This window comes from Eutrema salsugineum, unplaced genomic scaffold (genome assembly GCF_000478725.1).
Source record: "Eutrema salsugineum unplaced genomic scaffold, Eutsalg1_0 scaffold_3, whole genome shotgun sequence".
In the NCBI taxonomy this organism is placed as follows: domain Eukaryota; kingdom Viridiplantae; phylum Streptophyta; class Magnoliopsida; order Brassicales; family Brassicaceae; genus Eutrema; species Eutrema salsugineum.
In genome coordinates, this window is record NW_006256756.1 from 7,182,094 (window position 1) to 7,199,504 (window position 17,411).

A 17,411-nucleotide genomic window follows, 5' to 3' on the forward strand; every position below is an offset into this window, starting at 1 on the left:
ATAACAAATGCTGTTAGGAGTTAACTAGTGTTTTGTCCAAGAGGTGGAAAAGTTTCTGGCTTTGGATTGGGGATCTTATGAGTTCCCAGATTTACAAAAAGTTTAAACCTTTATTGCATATAGAAACACAAGCTTACAAAGGTTTTGGTAGATCGGTTACAACATCAAATGTAGAGATTTATATAACTCTTCTCACACTCAAAGGTAAGAGATGAACAAGATTATTCAATCAGAGTTCTTTAGATTCAGAAGAGCTGATTTTTGCTGTTTGGTCTTCTTCAGCTGCAATGTTGACAACTCTTGGACCCTTGACCTTTTCAGGAGACAGCTTATTGAGGTTAATAGTGAGCACACCATTCTCGAGCTTGGCCTTGACAGAGTCCATATCCACATTATCAGGTAGCTTGAACTGTCTCCAGAACTTTCCATATGATCTCTCAACTCTATGCCACTGATCTCCTTTCTTCTCTTCTTCTCTTTTCCTCTCTCCACTGACTCGCAGGACTCGATTCTCTTCGACTTCTATCTTTATCTCGTCTTTCTTCAAACCGGGCACATCGAGCATTATCTCATGTCCTTGTGCTGTTTCTTTCCAGTCCACTCTCGTTGGGGATAGAGCCACGCTTTGGTCCCTCTCGAGTTCTAATGGGATTCTCTCCAAGATTTTGAATGGATCGGGAAACCGGTCTAGCCAGAGATCCGATAGCCAGCTGCTCGGTGTGTCCAGTGCAGATGACAAAGACCCTTCATTTGGTTTGATGTTTCCAAGAAACAAAGCTCCTATGAAGAGACTTAACAGAGTAAAGTAAGGCAAGTGCTTCATCTTGATTAGTGATCGGCTTTCTTGTAGAGGGTGGAAACCAAAATGTTAGTTTTTCTGACTTCACTTTAGATTACTTGCTTGTTCTTCTCTATGGATTGTAAGTTCCAGTTATCTGGTGTTATATAAATAACTTTATGAAGACTACAGCAGGTTCTTGAAAGATCTTTTGGTAGATTTTTGTAGAGATTTTGGGATTGTTCTAGCTTTTGGCTATGGAATTTGTTACTAATTATGTTATTACACGTTGTATGGGTTGTTGTGTCTTTGAGGAGGGTCTTCTCTCATGTTCCAGAGACTTCATGTAACTATGGTGAGCCAAACAAAATTGGATTGGACTGGCCCATGATATTGGTTTATGCAGGCCTATTTTTCATTAGCCCATGATTATAATTGGTACCATTTTGATGGAATTCAAAGATGAAAGTTGTTGAAGATGAGTCTTAAGAGCTTTGGCTGCTGCATGGGAAAGGGATGGGAAGATTGTGAATGTGCCATGCTTCATTTTAGATCCTGACATTCTAGAGTTTTTGATCTCCATTGCCTAAGGTCTATTTACTTTATCCACAGTCTTTACTTTTGCATATTGTGTGGTCCTCCCATTACTTTTGGCTTGTCATGCTTTGAATTAAGAGAAGCTTGTTGTTTTGTCTGTCAATATATGTGTCAAAAGGGAAGTAAGTACACAAGCTTCTTAAGAATCTTGTCATGGAGATCTTGGTAGCAGAACATTTATTGATTTAAATGCCACCCACAAAGTTGGTCTAACCTCAGCATGTGAACCTATTGAAGTTTTTTCTTTCTTATTTTTTTGTCTTAGATTCACTTCTTGTTAAATATCAAGAAACATTTGCTCTGTCTTTGTATTGGCAATTTGAAGGATTGATGAAGATACAGTGCGAAGTGTGCGAGAAGGCTGAAGCAGAAGTACTCTGCTGTTCAGATGAAGCTGTTCTTTGCAAGCCATGTGACACTAAGGTACATGAAGCTAATAAGCTTTTCCAGAGGCATCACCGAGTCGACCTACAAAAGAATACAGCCACAGTAGCTTCTGGAGGTCCTCTCTGTGATATCTGCCAGGTTCGATTCTGTTCTGTCTTCTAACAATCGCGTAGTTTTTTAACCGATGGCTCAAAACACACATAATATTACATGTAGGAGAGAAAAGGGTACTTCTTCTGCTTAGAAGACAGAGCATTGCTGTGTAATGACTGTGATGGAGCCATCCACATTTGCAATTCCCACCAAAGATACTTACTTTCTGGAGTCCAAGTTTCTGATCCGTCTTTGACTGAAAACTCTGGATGCAGCACTAGTTTTAGCTCTGAAACTTACCAGATTCAGTCAAAACCTTCTCTGAATAGTCAGTACTCCAGTGAGGAGACTGAAGCGGGAAACTCATTTGAGACAGACATGAATCCTTGTGTCATCTTAAGTCCTTAGTGATACAGATTATGGTCCACTGATATTTGTAGACTAAGTGACAAATAATTCGATCTTGAAGTCTAATAAAACAGTTTCTGTAATGAAGTCTATGTACATACATACATATGTTATATGTATATATTATTTTGAGAAGCTGGTTGAGGAAATCATTCATATGTTTGTGTTACAACTTAACCGACTTATCTGCGCATATATAAAACATGACTTCAAAGTTTGATTATACTTTATACACATAAGAAGAATGTAAATGTTTGTCCATTCCATGTAATAGAAGACTGGAGGTATGTTATCGACAATAAGATCGGTTTTCCCATTTAGAATAATAATCAGTTATTCCATTTCGTAGAAAAAATCTGATTCGTAACTTATGAGAATCTAAGATCACTGATATATACTTTACGAATAATAGTTGGAGAAAGAAAAAAAACGTGACATATATTTTGGGGGTTTTTACATATATTTAGAAAAAAATATGTTTGTTTAGTTATAAATTTTTCACATGTCTCACTTATATATAGCTCAGGTTTTAAATCAAATACATTACAAGTTCATAACATATTACAGTAATATATATGGGACTCTGAATCCACATAGACCAATATCCAATAGCCGTTGTGAACTTATGATCAATCAGTTTAAAATTGGACTGAATCATCATATTTCAAACAAAAAAAATCATGATTTATATGATGTTTTCTTCATTTTTACTTTATTTTTACACCAACTATCCTCTAATCGCGGCGGATATCCGCTGTCAAATGTTTTGTCTGCACCTAGGTGGCCTCTGCGGCCGAGTTTTAAACAGGGGTTATAAGTAATACATTTTTATAGCTCATCTTCTATTAAAAAGAAAAAAAGAAGATGAACCATTGCTTCAAACTCCAAATCATCTCATAGTGGTTTAAGAAACCACTTTCATATGGATTTATTCTCCACATGTACGATTGTCCAAACAAAAATGCATCTCATGATTAGCATCTCGACCAACAACACTTAATAACAAACTTATCATGCGTCTTTTGAGATGTTCCACCAAGATTTATTATACGCTTCTTCACTTCGTCCATCGCATTTTCTAACATAGAAAGATACGTAGAATTTCTTAAAACTTATGCTTTTTCTAAATGTATGATGGTCGATCCATTATTAGAATTTTGAAGCTTAAGCACATATTGAAACATTCCAAAAATTGCTCTACGTGCTCATTTTCAACTAATCAGCGGCATTGTTCACGAGCTCTTTAGTATTTTTCATTCAGATTTTAATTTGTTATGCTTTCACCATAGCCATGAGTACTTGATCTTTCAGTGATTCTACCCTAGAAGCCTCATATATTTTCATTATCGTTCCATGAATAACTTATAACTATGTATATGTCCACCACAAACTTCCTTTTAGAAAGCTATTTATAGATGCAATATATCGCCCATTCAGAGTCGTGCTATGCATAAATAGATGTAATATAATGTTTAGCTTACTTCGAATCACATATAAAAATTGTCAACAGTTTTTCTGAATGCCTTTGCGTATGTAAGAGTCAAATAAAAACAGTAAAAATAAGCAAGTAAAAGCCATTAAAACAGGAAAGAAACAAATAAGAAAAAACAACAAGTTAAAACAATTAAAACAAACAAGAATCTAATAAAAATATCAAAACAACCAAAATAAACCTCTTAAAACAAGCTAGAATAAAATAAAAGCAGCAACACAAAATAAATTAAATTCAGCAAAAATAGCAAGAATTAAATCTTATGAGCATCGGCAAACCGCTTAAATCATCAAAATAAGTCAGAATAAAATAAAAATACCAACACCAAACTCCACTAAACCAACAAAAGAATTATTAAAGACTATAAATAACACCACTTCGTAATAACCATTGATAAAAAAGATTCCAAAAAGATAAATAAAAGAAAGACTTCTGCGTTGAGTCACATTCATCTGCCATGGAAACAGCAGCTAAACTTACTCCTTCATCTGGGTTTGCTTTCAGGTGTTATTTGTGCAAAACTGGTGGATACATCAGCAACGGGCACCGAGTGTTATCTTTGGTTCCACAAAGATTATGATGTGCTTACATTTAGTATCTATCATACGTCTCATCCCGAACATTTTCTTGTAACAAGATATATGCCTAACTGGATTTATTACGATTTTAGGGTGTGTGAAAGACGCATCGATGGTGATTGAGTTTATGATTGTTTCATATGTAGAACCTTTAGCATACATGTTTCTTGTGCGAGAGAAGCACCAACGCTTACTATTGAACATCATCAAGCTCATGAGCATCCACTTGTGTTATTCCCAATTTCAAGAAACTCGGAGCACCTTTGTGAAGTATGTAAGGAAAAAGTCGTTAGAAAATTAGCTTATAGATGTTTTAAGTACAAGGTGGTCATCCATGTGGAATGTGAAAATTCATCAGAATTAAATCATCCTTGTCATCCCAAACACTCTCTTAAGTTGCTCACATATGGAGCAATTGATTACACTGATAACACATGTCTTCTATGTGGTTTAAACTTGGAAGACGAACTTTACCACTGTTTCATATGTAACTTTAGTGTGTGCTTGGGTTGTGCAAGCATTCCACCACCTGTCAATGTTGAACATCTGAAAACTCATGAGCACAAACTCACACTCATGGCAAGAAAAATCTCATTTACTTCCAATGCTTGTGGGATGCAAGGCGACCTTAGCCCATACTTTTGCCGCCAGTGCGATTTTATGATCCACCGAAGTTGCATCGGCATACCCCATGTTATATATATATATTAATCGCCATGATCATCGTATCTCTCTTACTCGACAACTCTGCTTTGGAGATTTGGTATGCTCGGTATGTCTAAACGGTGTTAACCGGTTCTACGTGGATTATTTTTGTTCAGTGTGCATTAACTATGTTCATTTACAATGTGCAACGAGAGACGAAATATGGGATGAAATATAACTCGAAGGGATTCATGAAAAAAAACACAAGATATAACACCATTCAAGGAGGTGGGTGATAACCTGATAAATTATTTCAGTCATGAAAAACATTATTTTAATCTCAATAAGGATGGTACTACATATGGTGGAAACATTCGTTGTGAAGCATGCATGGTTCCTATCTACTCTGATCCAGTCTATAGTTGAGCAATATTGTTTTTTTTCCACAAAATCTGCGTAAATATTTCCCTAAAGAAATAGCATATGTTTCACAACAAGCCATTTACGTTGCATTTTGGAGACATTGATTCCCCTAATAAGGTTCTTCCTTGTAGTGCTTGTGGAGAATTCTTCAATGGTTTCAGGTACGAGTCTGATCATGTGGTTCTAGACGTAAGATGCATTTTGATCTTTGACTTCTTCTCATGAAAACCATGAACACCCCTTGCATTGTAACAAAACATATATTGGCAAGTGTGATGTGTGTCACAGATCAGTAGATTCAGCAGCGTTTTCTTGTGAGTCATGCGGCTATAACTTGAATTGTCATTGTGCAAGTATGCCTAAAAAAATAAAGTACACATTGGATCAGCATCCGCTCTTCTTATCTTGCCAAAAAATGCAATTGGGAAATACTGGTGTGATATATGTGAAGAAGAGATCAATTTAAATAAATGGTTATGTACTTGCAAAGATTGTGAGATTTTTCTGCATGTTAAGTGTGTCCTTGGAGATTTCTCTCGTCTCAAACCAGGAGGTGTGTGTGAGCCAAAACTCGCACAACTAATTATTGTGAAGAGAAACTAAGGGATCTGAAACTTCTAGGGTAATCGCAAGAACAGTAAGATCAAAAGAGGATTTTTATTGCTGTGAAAGTGTGTAGGTCTTATTGCTTAGGGTTGCAAAAGTTGGCGGAATGAATTGCATACATCATATATTTATACTAACTTTCTAAACCGCCTAGCTGAAAATCTCGGGCGAGATTTTCGGAATATTTCCTTATCGCCTCGTGCAGCTGACCGCCTTTGCATCTCGCCTAGGGTTTTCCATGGGCTTCATCTCTCAAGGCTTTGGTTCGGCCCGTCCAAGCTTCTTTACGGCTCGGCCCATCTAGCCTTCTTCACGGTTCGGCCCACTTGCCATGGAGACATGATCTAGCCCACCGCACCGATACACGGCTCGACCCAAAAGTGTTGAAGTGGGGCTCGGCCCATTTCTTTCGATGCGGCTCGGTCCACTTGTCTTCTTTCACGGCTCCCTACTGGCCTATCTGCACGGCTCTCCCATTTGTCTTGGTGAGAACGACTCTCCACTTGTCATGGTGAGAACGGCTCTCCCACTTGGCGACCACGGCTCTCCCACTTGGCGACCACGGCTCTCCCACTTGGCGACCACGGCTCTCCCACTTGGCGACCACGGCTCTCCCACTTATCTTTCTTCCATACTTAGCCATTCTGAGGTGGTTTATCTACTTGGGGTGAAAACCGACCCCAACAGTTAGCCCCCCAGCTCGTCAGTTTCGGAGGCGAGAGTGACGAGGTCCATTATTTCCGACCGTAGGATAAACCACTGAGTTAGGCGCCGAGGCGTTTTGGGAATGAAGATGCCGAGGCGTTCTGGGAATGAAGGCGCCGAGGCGTTTTGGGAATGAAGACGCCGAGGCGTTCTGGGAATGAAGGCGCCGAGGCGTTTTGGGAATGAAGACGCCGAGGCGTTCCCAAGGAGTGCCGAGGATGCCGAGGCAAGATTAAAGACGAGGCAATTTTTTTTTTAATAGTGATAGCCCATGACGAGGTGATTTGAGGAGGTTATGCCGAGACGAACAAATGGCGAGGCGTTTCGAGAGAAAGCTCGCGCCGAGCTGTTTTGTTAGCGGCAAGACGTCTCAAGAAAGAATGTCAATGCCGAGCCGTTTCGTTAACGACGAGGCGTTTCAAGAAACAGATTCAACGCCGAGCCGTTTCGTTAACGACGAGGCGTTTCAAGAGAACAGATTCAATAGCGAGCCGTTTCGTTAACGACGAGGCGATTCAAGAGAGAAAGAGTCAATACCGAGCCGTTTCGTTAACGACGAGGCGTTTCAGGAGAACAGATTCAATGCCGAGCCGTTTCGTTAACGACGAGGCGATTCAAGAGAGAAAGAGTCAATACCAAGCCGTTTCGTTAATGACGAGGCGTTTCAGGAGAACAGATTCAATGCCGAGCCGTTTCGTTAACGACGAGGCGTTTCAAGAGGGAAAAGGTCAATACCAAGCCGTTTCGTTAACCTGGGTACCCTGACTGTTGGTCTTCTGAGAGGAAATTCCTAATCTTTCGGCGCGTGCCATCGACGCAGTCCAGTATAGCCAGTTTACCGCGGATCCCACGCGCTGTTGAACGGCTTCCCGAGGTTTACGCGGAATTCACGCGCTTTGTTTTTTCTATAAATAGGTGAGCTCTTTCACTCTTCCTCATTATTTCCAGACTCACTCGTTTTCACTAAAGGTAGCTCTCCCTTCTCTCTTCTTTCTCTCTCTAGTTTATTTATTTTCCGGCTAGGGTTTTCGAGGTCTCCACCGTCCTAGATCTTTTTCAGGCAGAGGTTCGCCGAGTCCTTCTGTAATTCTTGTATAACTTGTAAATCATGTCGAGCCGCTCAGACGATTCGTTGGACTCGCTTTTTCATTACGAGCCGAGCCGCGTAGATGCCGAGGCGAGAAGTTCAACAGAATCCTCCGAGGCGTCTGTTTCGCCGAACCCTTCCAATCGTTCATCTGACGAGGCGTCGAATGACGCGAATCCATCAAACGAGGGTCCTGCAGATGACGAGCCGTTGGCTTCGACGAGCCGTCCCCAGGACCCGGTTTCTGATGAAGGTGTTAATCGCGCCATAGTAAAAGCCGAGGAGGAAGCATTTCCCTTTGATCTACTCGAGGCGAAGTACGAGTTGGAACGTCTCATGGCGTCCCGAGGCGCTTCCACATCTGGGCAAGGACCACGAGTTAAAAGACAAAAGCCCGATTCGCCTGGCTCTACGCTTTCTTCCCTTGAGTCGCTCGAGGCGTTGAGGCATCGCTTCGGGATATCCGAGGCGGTGGAGTTTGTCGTTCCCGAGAAGAGCGACCGTGCCGACAAGCCTCCGGAGAATCACTTCACTCTGTACGAGGCGTTCTTCGAGCTTTGCTTTCTCTGGTTCCCGATCCCCGGAGTGATCCTTGAATACCTTTGGAAACACGGGATCTCGATTGGGCAGATTATGCCGAGGGGATTACGGCATATGATCGGCATTTTGGTCCGAAGCTTCGAATGCGGTCTGGACATCGAGCTGAATCACCTGCTGAACTTGCTGGAAATCAGGAAAGCTCCGAAAGGAAATAGGTTCTATATTTCCAATAAGCCGAAGCGACGGATTATTGGCGGTTTTCCCAGCAAGGATCAGTTTTGGACTGAACGCTTCTTCTACGTCTTGGTGAACGAGGCGTCGGTCGGCGAAGATTACGTTCACGGAACCAAGACTGCATGGGGACCACTTGGTAGCTGACCCGAAGCTTTGCCTCGGCTCGGAGATTCAGTTGATATTCTCTTCCTTTTTTGAAACTTTTGCTTTTTTGCTTTGTTTTGCAGTTCGGTGCTATCTTCCCCCGATTCCCGATGACCTCCTTACTGTTTGAGACTCTCTCGGCGCGAAAGGTTAATTGGAGAAAAACTTTCACCCTCGAAAGAGTAGAAAAAGCGCGAGCCATCCTTGCCGGAGTCCCTGTCAGTTCTTTGTCCTCAAGTTCTTCGAGAGATACCCGGGAGAAGATGGTGGTGATCGCCCTTAGAGAAATGAAGAGGCGCGAGGAAGAGGAAGCCGCTAGACGTGCTGCCGAGGCGGCTCGCGCACAAACCGAGGCGGTTCCGGCGCAAGCCGAGGCGGTCCCAGTGCAAACCGAGGCCGTCTTTTAACCCGACCCTCCGAGCCGGGAAGGGGATATGATGATCCGAGCCGCAGAAGGCGACACTGCCGAGGTGGCTGAGAAAGATGTAGTGCCCGAGGTGGAACCGGGCAAAATTATCCCCGAGGTGTCCGGGGACGGTTCGACAGCGCGGAGTAAGACTCCTTCGCAATCCGCCATCCTGGCCCTCCCGAAGTCGACGAGGCCACCGACTTCGGTCGTCCAGAAGCATGACTCTAGCCGAAAGCGTTCGGCTACTGACAAGGGGAAAGGCGTCGCCGTCCAGAAGGACGAGCCGTCCAAAAAGAGGCGGAAACCGACGCCCGGGGACCCCGCCGCGCGTAAATTGGTTGTTGACGACCCCGACGCTTCTGCCGTCATGTTCTCGCGTGTAAATAACGCGAACACGCGTCTTCCTCCTCCGGAGAAGCTGAGGAGGCCGAGGTCATACGGCGCGATGGCGCAGCGTGGTACCAAGGTACGTTTCTATTCGCTTTCCTTTATTTTCGTAAATTTTTGCTAAGTGTTTAACGCGAGTTTGTTCTTTGCAGTTTGTCGCGGCTATTAACGACCTGATGGCTGAGTATGAGGAGGACCTGTCTAAGGTCGAACGTCGCTTGGACGAGGCCCGAAATGAGACCGCGGCGTCAAAGGTGAAGCTGGAAGAGGCGCAAAACGAAGCCGCGTCAGCGAAGGGGAAACTCACCGAGGCGATGACCCGAGTGTCGAGGTTGGAAGAGGAGAAGATAGTTCTCCGAGCAGACGTTAACAAAGTTTCCGCCTCGGTGATTCGCCTGGAGGAAGCAAGGAGAGCCAAAAGCGCCGAGGTGGCGTTTCTTAAAAGGCGTATCGAGGCCAAGGACGCGCTGTTCGAAGACAAGGTCAAACGCGCGAAGAAGGAGGCGAGGCGCGAGCTGACGGCGAAGTTTCAGGAACGCCTTGCCAAGGTGGAGGAGGGTTTGGTCAAGCTCGAGAAGGCCAAAAATGATGAGAACGATCTGGGACATATCAAGGGCAATCTTGCGATGATTGCCGACCTGAAGAAGCCGGACGCCCCGACGCTTGACGACGAGGAGGCGAAGCTGAAATGCTGGGAGAGTGAATATGCCGACGACGAGGTGTACGAGCGTATTGCTTCCGAGATTCGGGGCGAACTATATTACTCTCCCGTATCGCCGGACTCGGTCGACACCACCCTCGGCAACGAGCCGCTCGAAGAGACAGCGGCCAATTTAGGCGTTGTGGACCCGAATGGGTCGAACGCGGGTATGCCGATTCCTTCGAACCTTCTCGCCGATCGTGAAACGCAGTCCGCGGCATGAGTTTTTGGCTCACGAATTTTTTCTTGCTTGCTTCTGTACTTAGGATTTTATCCGCTCTCTTTTGAACCTTTATGTGTTCTGTGCCTGGACGGCTTTATCCACCCGACTCTTTATTTTCGCTTAATGAATATATTTTCCTTAGCCGTTTTCGGACTTACTTGTCCATTAATCTGTAAAATGTTTACGAAAAATTGTCAAGGACGAAGGCTGTTATGTTGAGAGCGATTCTGATTTCTTCCTTGTGTATTTTCGAAATTGACCGAAACATGGGCTAAGGGATGAATTGTTTTAAGGACCTCGTTTAGGTTCTAGGCAAATCTTTGATGGTAAAAGAGTGTTACGTGATAATGTTTAGGCAAATCTTTGCTGGTAATGCCGAGCCGTGTTTACGGCGAGGCGTTTTCGCTTTGAATGTTGCCAAGCCGTGTAAACGACAAGGCGTTTTTTTTTTGAATGATGCTGAGCCGTGAAAACGACGAGGCGGTTTTGTTTTGAATGGTGCCGAGCCGTGACAACGACGAGGCGTTTTTGTTTTGAATGGTGCCGAGCCGTGAAAACGACGAGGCGTTTTTGTTTTGAATGGTGCCGAGCCGTGACAACGACGGGGTGTTTTTGTTTTGAATGGTGTCGAGCCGTGAAAACGACGAGGCGTTTTGCTTCTGTTAGCCAAGGATGAAGTGTTATCGAACCTGTCTATGGACCGGTGTTCTCGAGAGGACGAGTATGTTTATCCGGGTTTAAGAGTTTTACTTCGGTTTTAGAGAAAGCGATGTAGTCTCGACTTATATTCTCGTGTGCGATAGTAAACCGTGGCGACGTGATACGTTTTTGGTCTGATATTTGTATAGCGCGCTTTGATTTTTATCCGTAGAGGATGTAACTTGCACTCTCGTCCTAGGAAAGGTGGTAAAAGTCCGTTTAGAGAACTTTGTACTTGTTGCCCCATTGTGGCCAGCTACGAGACGAGGCGTCGAAGGCTTAGTTTGCCGAACTGAAATTGAGGACCGTTAAAGGTGTTCGGTAATCAGGTCATGATATCATGCCGAAGTGGTGAGTTACAGAAATTCAAAAATCCGAGCTTGTTACAATGTGAAGCTAGCCGAAGCGATAATAAACAAACCAGAAATCAAGGGTAAAAGTGAAATAAGTTGATGATTAAAAACGAACTGAGAATATGCCGAAGTGGCGACGTTTCTAAGTGAGCAAGTCAAAATAGTAGAGTTAAAGGAGGTATGTGTATACGTACCCACTCCCCCCCCCCCCCCCCCCTTTTTAGGAGGGGGGACAGCTGAACCCGTCCGAAGACGGGCTGCCTACGTACCCTTTGCAGGGATCAAGCCGTCCCGTAGTTCATGCTGGTCGTGCTGCATCCTTAGTGATAGTATTTTTTCAGATGCATTGCATTCCACGATCTTGGGAACGCCTCGTCAGCTAGTGTCGCGAGTTCGTAGACTCCTGGACGAACCACTTTTGTAACCTTGTAAGGACCTTCCCAATTTGCTCCGAGCTTTCCTGCGTTCTTCTCGGCAGTGTTTTGGAAGACCTTTTGGAGGACGAGCTCCCCTGTTTTAAATCTTCGACTTCGAACGTTTTTGTTGTAGTATCTCGCCGTCGCTTGTTGATAGTTCTGGATTCGAATTAAGGCTTGATCGCGCTTCTCGTTGATTAGGTCGAGCTCATCTAGCATCATTAAGTGGTTCAAGCCCTCCTGTCCTGGTAGAAGTTTTCGTCGGATACCTGGGAAATCCACTTCGGGGGGAATTACGCATTCCGATCCGTAGACCAAGGCGAATGGAGTTTCCCCGGTGGCTCGGCGCGGAGTTGTCCGATGAGACCAAAGGACTCCTTCGAGTTCGTCTGCCCACCGTCCCTTCTTGGCGTCGAGCCTCTTTTTCAGACCGTCGAGGATCGTCTTATTGCTGCTTCGGCTTGTCCGTTCCCTTGAGGGTATCTTGGCGTAGATTTGCTGAGGCGGATTTTCCACTTTTCGCAGAAGGCTTCGAAGCGTGTTGAGATGAACTGGGATCCGTTGTCGGTGACTATCTCGTAAGGGACCCCGGGGCGGCATATGATATTTTTCCAGATGAAGTGTTCGACTTGAACATCCTTTATGCTTGCGTAAGAGTCGGCCTCGACCCACTTGGAGAAGTAATCCGTGAGGACGAGCAGAAAACGCTTCTGCTTCGAGCGATGTAGAGGTCCGACGATGTCCATCGACCATCTCATGAACGGATAAGGTGACGAAATTGACGAGAGTAACTCGGTAGGTTGATGAATTGTTGGAGCGTGCCGCTGACATTTTTCGCACTTTGCCGTAAATTTCTCGCTGTCCTTGACCATCGTGGGCCAGAAATAGCCGTGCCGTTTTATCTTGATAGCGAGAGACCTTCCGCTAGAGTGGTTCCCGCACGCGCCGCTGTGCACCTCGTGCATGATCTTTCTTGCCTCCGGTCCTTCGACGCATGTCATGAGAGGTCCTGAAAATCTCCATTTAAACACCTCGCCATCGACGAGGACATATCGTGCGGCCTGAGCTTTTAGTTTGCGGGCTTCCCATTTGTCGATTGGCAACTCTCCATCGGCGATATACACTCGGATAGTTCCGAGCCATTCTTCGTCCATAGGAATGGCTTCATCGTCCTCTGGTTCTTGTTCGGGAGGATTTATCAACCGAACTCCTTCCACCTTTTCAATGCTAGGACGTTCGATGAATTCAACTGGGATCGTTCGTCGGAGGTCTGGGTCCGAGGTCGAGGCGAGTGCTGCCAAGGCGTCGGCCGAGGTGTTTTCTCCTCGGGGAATGCGCGTGAGTTCGAACTCATCAAATTTTTGTACCAACTCTCGGACCACTCTGAGGTAAGCTCCCATTCGTCCATCCTTCGCCTCGTATTCTCCGTTGAATTGACATGCTACGAGCTGTGAGTCGCAAAAGGTTCTAATCTTTTGAACTCCGATTCCCTGCGCTAGTCGTATGCCGGCGATCAGTGCTTCGTATTCCGCTTCGTTTTTTGAGGCGTGGAAGTTCAGGCGAAAAGACTTCTCCAATATTTCTCCGGTGGGAGAGGTGAGGCGGATTCTTATTCCTGAGCCGTGTTTAGACGACGAGCCGTCGACGTGCAGCGTCCACACTTCATCTAGAGTCGGCTCGTTCGTTGCTTCGGCGGGAAGTTCAATGAGGAAATCTGCGAGCACCTGTGACTTTGCAGACGACCTATTCTGATACTCGATGTCGTATTCGCTTAGCTCTATCGCCCACTTGGCGAGTCGACCGGATTGGCTAGGGCTGTGTAGGATTGAGCGTAGCGGAAGCGTAGCGAGTACAACAATCGAATGTGATTGAAAGTACGGGCGCAGTTTGCGAGTCGAGACTACGACGGCTAGGGCGACCTTCTCGATCTGGGGGTAGCGAGTCTCGGCGTCGGTCAGTGTTTGGCTGATGTAGAAAATGGGTTTTTGCTCGGACCGTTCTTCTCTGATAAGCACTCCGCTTACAGCTGTAGCAGACACTGCGATGTAGAGGAAGAGCGGCTCTCCTTCGACTGATTTTGCTAAGATCGGTGGGCTCGCCAGATAACTCTTCAATTCCTGGAAAGCCGTCTCGCACCGTTCGTCCCACTCAAATTTCTTGTTTCCTCGGAGGGTATCGTAGAAGGACAGGCACTTGTCTGTGGAGCGGGAAATAAACCTGTTTAGCGCGGCGACTCTACCTGTGAGCCTTTGCACTTCGCGCTTCGTCCTTGGAGAGGGCATTTCAATTAGCGCCTTGATTTGCTTGGGGTTTGCTTCTATGCCTCGGTGAGTTACCAGATAGCCGAGCAATTCTCCCGAGGTGACCGCAAACCTGCACTTCGCCGGGTTTAGTTTCATGTCGTGCTTGTTCAATTGTTCGAAGCATTCCCGTAGATGCGCGACGTGGTCTTCCTCTTTGAGTGATTTAACTAACATGTCATCGATGTACACTTCCATGGTTTTTCCGAGCTGAGCCGCGAACATTTTATTGACGAGCCGTTGATACGTTGCTCCTGCGTTCTTGAGCCCGAACGGCATGACTTTGTAGTAGTATATCCCGCGATCGGTTATGAACGCCGTTTTTTCCCTATCATCAGGGTGCATCAGAATTTGATTGTAGCCAGAGAAAACGTCCATAAACGTTAACAACCTGTTTCCTGCAGTGGCTTCGACGAGCCGGTCGATGTACGGCAAAGGAAAGCTGTCTTTTGGGCACACCTTGTTGAGGTCAGTGAAATCCACACAGACCCGCCACTTGCCTTTCTTCTTCTTCACCACCACCGGATTTGCGAGCCAGTCCAGATATTTGGCCTCGGCGATTGATCCCACTTTGAGTAACCTCTCGACTTCGTCGTTCACTGCTTTAGCTCGTTCGGGGCCGAGCTTCCTTCTTTTTGCTTGACCGGTTTAAAGGTCGGATCCACATTCAGCTCGTGACAGGTTACGTTGATGCTTATGCCTGGTATATCCTCCGCTGTCCAGGCAAAGATGTTGATGTTCTCCTTGAGGAAGGAAAGGAGCTTGCTTCTCAGTGGCTCTCCTAGTTGTGTTCCAATTTCAACGCATCGCTCCAGATGCGCCTCGTCTATGCACACCGAGTCCACTGCGTCACATACCGGCTCGGTGCGTGTTTCGCGGCTCTCTGCGATCTGTAATTGCTATAAGAGTTTGGAGAGCTCGTTCGCGGGCTCTCTGTCTGTCTTCATCTTTTTGCGGTCTATGTCTGCTCGCGCGTCGGTGACGGGGTTCCTCAACTTGTGCTCGGCTAGGCAGCACATTCGTGACTCCTTCTGATTCCCCCAGATCGTTTTGACGCCTGATGGGAAGTGGAGGGTACTGCCCGCATCCCGTTGATCCAGGGAGTTCCCATGATCACATTGTAGATTGCTGGGTGATCAGTGACGCAGAATTCGACGATCTTAGTGACTCCGCCAGCTACCACGGGAAGTCTGATCGTTCCCATAGTCATCGTCGTTTCTCCTGAAAATCCGGTTAGAGGTTTGGGGATTGCTTCCACCTCGGAGAGGTCGATTCCCATTCTTCGGAGCGTTTCTCTGAAGATGACGTTTACCGAGCTTCCAGTGTCGATGAGCACCCTTACTACGTCATGATCCCTGATTGTTAACTCGATCACCAACGGATCGTTGTGGGGTCGATCGATTCCTGCCGTTTCCTCCTCGGCGAAGGAGATCACTGTGTTTGGGACGTCGGTTGGTTCTGTCCAATTCTCTTTTGCCTCGGCTCGACGCTGATAGGCTTTGATGGAGGATACGGTATCTTGGTAGTACTGGGATCCACCCATGATCATATTGATCCTTTGGCTCGGCTCGGGTCGCTCTTCAGGTTCGCCTCTCCTGTCACGCTTGGAGTTATCACCTCGTCTGGGAGGATTTGCGGGTTCCGCCGTGCCGCTCGGCTCAGCTCTCTCTTGTTGTTCGTTAGGGACGAGGTCTTTGAGGTTGACCGTGTTTTGGAGCTCTCCTGCTGCCATCTTGGCTGCAAGCTTTGCTCCTAAAGTTCTGCATTGAGCCGTTGAGTGTCCGTACGTCTGGTGATACTAGCAGAAAGCCTTCTCGTCGTAGTTGGCGGATTTTCTCCCCCAAGTGTTGTTGCGCGGCTCTCCTCTTCCGCGTCCGACGCCCACCTGGTAGTTATGGGCTCCTCCGTTTCTAGGTTCATCCGAGCTTGACGTTGTTGTATTGTTTGATGGGTTGCCTTTCTTCGTGGGGCGCGGCAAAATTGAGCTTCGGATTGCTACTTTCGTTGCTTCATACTGCTCGTCTAAGTTTTTCATCTCCTCTTCGTTCACGACGAAGTCTGATGATCGGTGCAAAGCGTCTTGAATCGTTTGCGGCGTGTTGAGAGCCATCTCTCGTCGGAACTCAGATTTGTACCACAAAGATCGTTTCAGAGCCTCGAGCGCAGCCTTGTCGCTTATTCCTTCTATTTTGGATACGACTGCCTTGAACCTTGCCATGTAATCTCGAAGCGGGGTCGTTCGGTCCTTGGGATAGTGTCCACAGGTCGGCATCAGACGTTCCTCTGTCCATGAACATCGAGTATTGTTTGAGGAACAAAGCGGAGAGCTGTTGAAAACCGCCGATCGAATTGCGCTCCTGCCTCGAAAACCATTCGAGCGCGGCTCCTTTGAGATGTTCCACGAAAGCAGGCAGTATCCGGCATCCACTTTGCGCTCGGTGAGTTTAGCGGCGTTCTTTGTGAAGGCTCGTCTCATTGCTATCCGAAACGCGGTGATGTGTGCTTTCGGGTCGGTTGTTCCTTCGTAGAACGGGATTCTCACCTTCCCCGGCTCGGGAATCCTGGCCTCCGTGATTCTTGCAGTGAACGGGGTTCTTTGAGTTTCTTCAAGCATTCGGTCGATTTCGGGCGCGGCGCTCGTCGCGTTATGCACTTGAGATTTCATGGCGCGTATTACAGCCACTATCCGAGCCATCGAGGCTCGCAGCTCTTTGAGCTCGAGAGTTTGTGCATGAGTCGCTCCCACTCCTCTCGTCTCGGCTCGTCTTCGCGTTCTGCCTGCTCGATCCATTGGAGGTTTTCTTCCACCTCGGTTGGATTATCGCTGCGGGTCGGATCGGAGACGTCGTCAGTCCGGATGCCGTTCAGTGCCGAGGCGAGTTCTTCTTGACTAATTCGGCGCGCCGAGCCAGTTTGTTGAGGATTCGTGGTTTCGTCGTTCTGCTGGGCGTCTACGTCAATCGCATCGTCCTCTTCCTCACCGGCACGTCGCCTGGAGTTCCGGCGTAGTGGAGGCGGCTCGGTCATGTTGATTCGGGTTGCTGCGGGAGTACGTTCGTCGAGGGGACGAAGAATCGAGGAATTTCTTGCGCCACTTCCTGAGGCTTCTGCGGGTGTCGAGAAATCGAAGCGTCTCCGAATTCCATCCATCGGGTCGGGGATTCCGGCTCTCCAAGTCGAGTGTTGTCGCTCAGCCGCCATCGCGTC

General features: G+C 46.4%; 5 protein-coding genes and 1 pseudogene across 6 annotated transcripts; 3 read left to right on the forward strand and 3 right to left on the reverse strand.

Annotated features, from left to right (window-relative positions):
• Positions 1–229: 229 nt before the first annotated feature.
• On the reverse strand, positions 230–846 carry LOC18014929 (22.0 kDa heat shock protein). Its single transcript, XM_006397024.2, has one exon. It carries the CDS (start codon positions 821–823, stop codon positions 230–232), a length of 594 nt encoding a protein of 197 aa, XP_006397087.1. The 5' UTR covers positions 824–846.
• Positions 847–1,240: 394 nt separating this feature from the next.
• LOC18015126 (B-box zinc finger protein 23) lies at positions 1,241–2,352 on the forward strand. 2 transcript variants are annotated; one of them, XM_006397025.2, is made up of 3 exons: positions 1,241–1,369; positions 1,701–1,900; positions 1,979–2,352. In XM_006397025.2, exons 2-3 carry the CDS (start codon positions 1,706–1,708, stop codon positions 2,261–2,263), a joined length of 480 nt encoding a protein of 159 aa, XP_006397088.1. In that variant the 5' UTR covers positions 1,241–1,369; positions 1,701–1,705; the 3' UTR covers positions 2,264–2,352. The 2 variants fall into 2 exon arrangements, with proteins under 2 accessions (XP_006397088.1, XP_024010030.1); XM_024154262.1 differs by lacking the exon at positions 1,241–1,369 and adding an exon at positions 1,459–1,578.
• Positions 2,353–4,212: 1,860 nt separating this feature from the next.
• Positions 4,213–6,004, forward strand: LOC18015127 (annotated as a pseudogene).
• Positions 6,005–7,820: 1,816 nt separating this feature from the next.
• LOC112085332 (uncharacterized protein At3g60930, chloroplastic-like) lies at positions 7,821–9,124 on the forward strand. Its single transcript, XM_024154538.1, has 2 exons — positions 7,821–8,675; positions 8,801–9,124. Exons 1-2 carry the CDS (start codon positions 7,821–7,823, stop codon positions 9,122–9,124), a joined length of 1,179 nt encoding a protein of 392 aa, XP_024010306.1.
• Positions 9,125–11,808: 2,684 nt separating this feature from the next.
• On the reverse strand, positions 11,809–15,936 carry LOC112085333. Its single transcript, XM_024154539.1, is given in 7 exon segments — positions 11,809–12,209; positions 12,371–13,352; positions 13,593–14,122; positions 14,249–14,663; positions 14,775–14,842; positions 14,845–14,980; positions 15,463–15,936. Coding segments are annotated over 7 exon segments (3,006 nt in total).
• A 66-nt stretch (positions 15,937–16,002) lies between these two features.
• Positions 16,003–16,869, reverse strand: LOC112085334. The gene is made up of 2 exons (XM_024154540.1): positions 16,402–16,869; positions 16,003–16,326 (listed from the first exon to the last, which is right to left on the reverse strand). The coding sequence occupies exons 1-2, from the start codon at positions 16,867–16,869 to the stop codon at positions 16,003–16,005; spliced, it is 792 nt and encodes a 263-aa protein (XP_024010308.1).
• Between the last annotated feature and the right edge of the window lie 542 nt (positions 16,870–17,411).